Genomic DNA, 7,729 nt, shown 5'->3' on the forward strand with positions numbered 1-7,729 from the left:
ACTAATCACTCAAACCTAAATGGAGTACAGATCTCATACCATCAAAAGGAATCATGAAAAGGGACCCAAAGCATCGAAACACAGGCACTACAAAAAGTTTTATAATAATAATAATTATTATTTAATTTATACAGCTCTGTTAAAAAACATGATGTAGGCTCATAAACACGAGAGCTAAAATGACAAACTAATCTAAAAAAGGGACATATGGAGTGATCATTTCGCTAAGGTACAAGGGCATTTCTTTATTGTAGATAAACTGATGACAAAGTGTGACCACCTATTTGTGAATATTTCAAATTTTTGTAAGAACTCTTATTCTTTCTCTTATGGCTGACAAAAAAAACACAATCATTATAACAAATTTCTTCTTGAGTTGTTCAAATCATAGAAATTGTGTTTTCCAGGTTTTCTGACAGCCATGAGACAGGAAGTGACGAGAGCTCATAAAGGCTGGGCTTTAGACAGTGTATCTCTGCATAATGACATCACAAAGTTTTTCAAAGATGACATCAACATAGCTCCTCCAGTAAGTAAGATCATAGGTCACATCAACATAGCTCCTCTAGTATGTAAGACATGATATTCAAATTATCTTAATTTATTCCTAACAATTATTTGATGTAATTGGTAATAGTCCCGAACATAAAAATGAAGTCAGCAAGGGTAGACTATTTAAGTTTTTACTGTGGAGAGATTGTAATGGTTTGGAATTAGAAAAAATACCAAAAAAAACATACATTAAGCTATAAAGCCCAATGTAATGTAATTTTTCAATAGATCATAGCAATGCATTACTTTGGAAATGAAGGCAATGTTAGCTTCTAAACACAAGTTGAAGCTTTTTTTAATCACAAAAATGTTAGCAAGTTTCACAACAACAGGGAAAGGTAACTATAAATGACATCCTACTCCCTAGATACTTTCTAAATTAAATGTGGAGAACATTGATGTCGTACTAATTAATGTTGTGAACTATTTCTTCCATTCAAATTTAATTTAAATTGTTTGGAGATTTTTTTTACTTCTCAAAGCCCCAAATATATTAACTTTTTAATTGTTTATAAAAAAAAAAAATTAGGCACTTTAAAATAAGAACCCTTTCTAATAGCCAAGCTTTATATCTAATTTAAAAAAAAAAATTTACAAAAACAGACACAAGAACTTTTTTTGTTCCCTTGTCAATTAAATCATCAAATAAAATCCAACTTTGTGATATAACTTTCGCATTAGTTCAAGAGAAATTGATATGAACATATATTTTTTGGTTCTAATAAAGTATTGTAATAAATAAAATTGTAAATAAAATCCAACTTGGTGATATAACTTTCGCATTAGTTCAAGAGAAATTGATATGAGCATATATTTTTTGGTTCTAATAAAGTATTGTAATGCCTAAGGCACAATTGCAAGACAAATTTCCTCACAGGTTATAAAGATGTAATATTATTTTTAAATCTGTAGTTCTCAGCCCTGTATAAGCTGCTAAATTACTGATGTTTCAATGAATAACCAATGATTTTGTTTAACCTGTACAGGAGGGTGTCTATATCTATGGCTTGTTCTTGGATGGAGCTCAGTGGGACAGAAGAAATAGCAGACTAGCAGAGTCTCAGCCAAAAGTGCTATTTGTGGCACTTCCTGTTGTACACATGTATGCAATCAATTCAACATCACCAAAGGTTAGAATGGAGATACAAAGTGTCATATATGGTTTAGACATTTATTGAATCAATTCAGCATCACCTAAACTTTGTCCTGAAAAATAATAGTAATATTTGATGTGTTTTTTTCTAAATACTTACTTTATGTGCAGATAATGTAGCAAAATAAGCATTCATATTTTACTTGTCTTAATTTTGAAACAATTCTATTAAAATAAAAAGTGATTCTTTTCCTTACATTTTCAATGTTCTCTTTCATATGATTGAATAACAGAGAGTTTAAAAAAATGGGATTAAATAACCTATGACATTCAGATAATTAGCCAAATACTCTAATAATCTAAGTTAGCCAGCCCTACACTAAATGTGAAAATCTAAAAATATGGATCTCCTATATTTATCTAAATGAATGAAATATAGAAAGGGTCTTCAAAAAGTTTTTAAAAAGTATTCTTTCTGAAATTTCAATAAAATCTGTTGTCAGGCACCATAAGCTTATGTGCATAATAAAAGGTTTTCAAAGTAAAGGATTCAAATTTTGTGGTTTTGATTATGACGTAAATGTGAACCAATAGTAGGAATTTAAAATATTTCAATGTCTTCAGAGAATCTGTTCATAAGCTACAGTCATTTAGATTGTCAGGTGACTTATAGGCCAGTGTGTTATTCAATCAATATTTGTTTAATCTTGTTTTAGGATCCCAAGTTGTACCAGTGCCCAGTTTATAAGAAGCCATGTCGAACTGACCTGACCTACGTCACCACTATTTACATGAGAACTACCCAGAGTCCTGACTTATGGATCCTGCGTGGAGTTGCAGCACTTTGCGATATCAAATAACTTTAGCCAAGTTAGGATTGCTTCTCCTTTTATTAGATAACTTGAAGCAATAGGGTTGTATGTAACATCAAATAACTGAAGTCTACTAGTTGTTTGTTATATCAAATAGCTGGAGTCTACTGAAGCATTGTTGTTTGTGATATGATAAAACTGGAGCCTACTTGCCCAATGTTGTTTGTGATATGATAAAACTGGAGCCTACTTGCCCAATGTTGTTTGTGATATGATAAAACTGGAGCCTACTCGGCCAATGTTGTTGTTTGTGATATGATAAAACTGGAGCCTACTTGCCCAATGTTGTTTGTGATATGATAAAACTGGAGCCTACTTGCCCAATGTTGTTTGTGATATGATAAAACTGGAGCCTACTTGCCCAATGTTGTTTGTGATATGATAAAACTGGAGCCTACTTGGCCAATGTTGTTTGTGATATGATAAAACTGGAGCCTACTTGGCCAATGTTGTTGTTTGTGATATGATAAAATTGGAGCCTACTTGGCCAATGTTGTTGTTTGTGATATGATAAAACTGGAGCCTACTTGCCCAATGTTGTTTGTGATATGATAAAACTGGAGCCTACTTGCCCAATGTTGTTTGTGATATGATAAAACTGGAGCCTACTTGGCCAATGTTGTTGTTTGTGATATGATAAAACTGGAGCCTACTTGCCCAATGTTGTTTGTGATATGATAAAACTGGAGCCTACTTGCCCAATGTTGTTTGTGATATGATAAAACTGGAGCCTACTTGGCGAATGTTGTTTGTGATATGATAAACTGGAGCCTACTTGGCCAATGTTGTTGTTTGTGATATGATAAAACTGGAGCCTACTTGCCCAATGTTGTTGTTTGTGATATGATAAAACTGGAGCCTACTTGGCCAATGTTGTTGTTTGTGATATGATAAAACTGGAGCCTACTTGGCCAATGTTGTTGTTTGTGATATGATAAAACTGGAGCCTACTTGCCCAATGTTGTTTGTGATATGATAAAACTGGAGCCTACTTGGCCAATGTTGTTTGTGATATGATAAAACTGGAGCCTACTTGGCCAATGTTGTTTGTGATATGATAAAACTGGAGCCTACTTGGCCAATGTTGTTGTTTGTGATATGATAAAACTGGAGCCTACTTGGCCAATGTTGTTGTTTGTGATATGATAAAACTGGAGCCTACTTGGCCAATGTTTTTGTTTGTGATATGATAAAACTGGAGCCTACTTGCCCAATGTTGTTTGTGATATGATAAAACTGGAGCCTACTTGGCCAATGTTTGTGATATGATAAAACTGGAGCCTACTTGCCCAATGTTGTTGTTTGTGATATGATAAAACTGGAGCCTACTTGGCCAATGTTGTTGTTTGTGATATGATAAAACTGGAGCCTACTTGCCCAATGTTGTTTGTGATATGATAAAACTGGAGCCTACTTGGCCAATGTTTGTGATATGATAAAACTGGAGCCTACTTGCCCAATGTTGTTGTTTGTGATATGATAAAACTGGAGCCTACTTGGCCAATGTTGTTGTTTGTGATATTAACAAACTGGAGGAACCTGTTTATTTGTCAGTGTGAGTGTGATCAATGATTTATTGTGACACTCTGCCAGCTATGTCTTACACTTGTATGTAGGTTATCATTAAAATAACTTTGTTCATTAAAAAATTATGTATTCTTATTATATATTTGATCTTTCATAATCTTATGTCTGCTGTATTGTTATAAGGATGTGATTTCAATAAAATTGAAGATTTTGTAATGCTTGTTAACTTGAGTGTTAGAGTCTTTTATATATATATTTGTTTTTCTCAGGTTATTATTAAATTCACTTGTACATACATCCCCTAGCTGGGTTGAAGGTGATACTCATATATATATATATATATATATATATATCTTTTCAAGTCAAAAGATGGCTCAATCATCAGCGATCGTGCGCTGCAAATGGAACGATGGGTTGAACACTATGCAGAACTCTACCAGATTGAAAACGCCATCTCACCAAATGCTGTTTCCAACTTCCCATCACTTCCAGTTTTGACGGAATTAGACGAAACGCCCTCAGTAAAGGAGCTGAGCATTGCCATTGACATGCTTGCACATGGGAAAACACCCGAAGGAGATGGCATTCCTGCTGAAGTAATTCAGGCTGGAAAACATGCCCTAATCAAACCACTCCATGAACTGCTAAGCTTGTGCTGGGAACAAGGAATGGTCCCCCAGGAATTGAAAGACTCCAACATTGTTACAATTTATAAAAATAAAGGCGACCGCTCTGATTGTAACAATTACAGAGGCATCTCACTGCTTAGCATAGTCGGAAAGGCTTTTGCTAGAGTATTACTAAAGCGATTACAGATCCTGGCAGATCGTGTTTATCCAGAGTCGCAGTGTGGCTTTAGGGCAGGTAGATCTACAACAGATATGATTTTCTCTCTTCGGCAGCTACAGGAGAAGAGCAGAGAACAAAAGCAGCCCCTCTTCATAGCATTTATTGATTTGACCAAGGCCTTTGACCTTGTTAGCAGAAGCGGTCTGTTTGCTGTACTAGAGAGAATCGGCTGCCCAAATAAGTTAAGAAAACTAGTGTCAGCTTTTCACGAAAATATGCAGGGCACCGTTCAGTTTGAAAGTTCTTCCTCCAGGCCATTCTCCATTAAGAGCGGTGTCAAACAAGGATGTGTACTGGCCCCTACACTATTTGGCATCTTCTTCTCAGTCGTACTATCCAGTGCTTTTAAATCCCTGGAAGACGGAATATACATCCATAGCAGATCCGATGGAAGGCTCTTTAACCTGGCACGTCTTAAAGCCAAAACGAAAAGGCGTCGTATCTTGATAAGGGAGCTGCTGTTTGCCGATGACGCGGCACTCGTATCTCACTCACAAGGAGGTCTACAGAAGCTAGTGAACGCCTTAGCAGCTGCTTGTCAAGAGTTTAGCCTTACTATAAGTCTCTCCAAGACCGAAATCCTGGCACAAGACGTCGCAGAAATACCTATAATACAAATTGGGAACCACACCCTTTCAGTGGTGCAGGAATTTACCTACTTGGGTTCAACAATTGTCAGTAACCTAGACTTAGACATCGAGCTGACAAAAAGGATAGGAAAAGCTACCACAGCATTGGCAAAACTCTCCAAGCGCGTCTGGGAAAATGGTAAATTGACCACATCGACCAAAATCCTAGTCTACAACGCCTGTGTTGTGAGCACTCTCCTTTATGGCAGTGAGAGCTGGTCAACATACATGTACCAAGAGCACAGATTAAATAGTTTCCACTTGCGCTGCCTGAGACGCATAATGGGCATCTCTTGGAGGGACCATGTCTCCAATCAGGAAGTTTTAAGATTGGCCAATATGAACAGCATGTATGCTCTCCTGACACAAAGAAGATTACGCTGGCTCGGACATGTCACCCGCATGCCAGATGGCAGAATCCCGAAAGATATCTTATATGCTGAGCTTGTGGAAGGAGTCAGACCCAAGGGCCGCCCAAGACTAACATATAGAGATGTCTGCAAGCGAGACATGAGAGCCTCAGGCATCAGCGAAAGTAAGTGGGAAAACATAGCCAAAGAGCGGAGTGCATGGAGACAGACTGTGCTTGCTGGGACAACCCTTGCTGAGAACAAAAGAATTGAAGCGGCTTTAATCAAGAGGGATAAAAAGAAAGCTGCCCTGTCTGCTAGCCCTAAATCAGAGGCATACACATGTACGAATTGTGGCAAAGTTTGCCGTTCTAGAATTGGCTTGATTAGCCACACCAGATTCTGCCCCGTCTCAAGATTAAGCCAAAACCAGTGACTCATTTGGGCGCATCCATTGCCTTTCGAGACAAAAGGAGCCATATAATATATATATAGTCCTGAAATGCAGTGTGTCTGACATATCTGCATCATGCTATTAAGTCTATGTTTCTAATGCATCTACCTAGCACTTTGCTTCCCTTGTTTAAGGTGATATTCAAATATAAAGTCTTTTCATGCCTGTCATGCAGTGTGTCTGACATATCTGCTATATATCTGCATCATGCTATAAAGTCTATCTATATTTCTAAATCTACCTAGCACTTTGCTTCTCTTATATAATACAGACGTAACTTCAAAAAAGATGATATCTGTGCTTCTCTTGTTTAACTGAACAGTAATAAGAGTTAAGAAAAGTCAACAGAAAATTTTGTTACATTTTATTTAACTGTGAACATTTTTTTTTTTAAAAATAAGTATTTATCTACAATACAAATTCTTTGTCCTGACCACTCATTCATTCACTTACCAATTATCCTACTTGCCATGGACAATAAATATGAACATTTGACCTATTCTTTCTTTACTTAAGCCTTGGACAACTAAGCCATTTTCATAATCTCTAATGTAATTCTTCCTTAGGTTTAGGTGTAGATCATTGTTAGAGTGAATGTGCGGGATTATTCTTATCCCATACGGGATATCCTACCTGCCTGCCCAGTGTAACTGTCTATTAGAAGTCCCTCTATGCTGTCCATACCAGCTTTCTGTAATAAACCTTATGAAACAATATAATGTGTGACTAAGAGAGAAAAACTTGCAATCAATTTATTTTAAGTGAATGAAAAATGTTAAGTCTACAAACCATTTGCCTCGTTCTTAAACCAAGAGCCTGACAGGAACTGACTCCATGTCAGTCAAAAAGAACAATATTTAGAAAAGTTATTTTAAGCCACATCCACGCTTTCATCTAAACTGTTGTGCCGCTTAGAAAACATAAGGGCATCAAGAATCACCATATTTAAAATAACTTTTTGAACACAAATGTCTAAGAAAAATCGCAAAAATCTTGGAAGACAACAGCCACCCACTTCAAAATAACTACGTCAAGTCAACGCGAAGTGGGCGACTTAACTTCTGTTAGTCAAGAGCGATACAAAAAACTATTTCGTTCCTTACTCAGTCAGACTTTATCAACGCCATTTGTTGATCAGGAAACATGAAAAGGACCAAGACATCTGTGTGTAGTAGCTGAATGAACTCTTTATATAGTGTCTGTTCTATTTAAACCAATGTTTCTGTTGTGCTGTCTTTGTATGAGAAAAAGAGTCCTTGAAATCCCAACAAATTTCCATGAAAACCAATTAAGCAGTCTTAGCCTTAGATAATTTAGAATTGAAAAACATTTTATTCTCATTAAAATACATTCAATTAAGATAGTATGAGATCTTTTAGAAGGCAGGGCATATAGTATGAGAG

General features: G+C 36.3%; 1 protein-coding gene across 3 annotated transcripts in view; it reads left to right on the top strand.

Moving 5' to 3' along the window:
• LOC106068275 (dynein axonemal heavy chain 8-like) overlaps positions 1 to 4,264 on the top strand; it is a 124,255-nt gene extending 119,991 nt beyond the window's left edge. For all 3 annotated transcript variants that reach the window (XM_056006295.1, XM_056006296.1, XM_056006297.1), the window contains 3 exons: positions 408 to 529; positions 1,539 to 1,682; positions 2,362 to 4,264. In XM_056006295.1, coding sequence (XP_055862270.1) covers positions 408 to 529; positions 1,539 to 1,682; positions 2,362 to 2,505 — 410 coding nt within the window. In that variant the 3' untranslated portion in view covers positions 2,506 to 4,264. The remainder of the gene's footprint in view (positions 1 to 407; positions 530 to 1,538; positions 1,683 to 2,361) is intronic.
• Positions 4,265 to 7,729: the final 3,465 nt, after the last annotated feature.

This window comes from Biomphalaria glabrata, chromosome 12 (genome assembly GCF_947242115.1).
Source record: "Biomphalaria glabrata chromosome 12, xgBioGlab47.1, whole genome shotgun sequence".
NCBI classification, from domain to species: domain Eukaryota; kingdom Metazoa; phylum Mollusca; class Gastropoda; family Planorbidae; genus Biomphalaria; species Biomphalaria glabrata.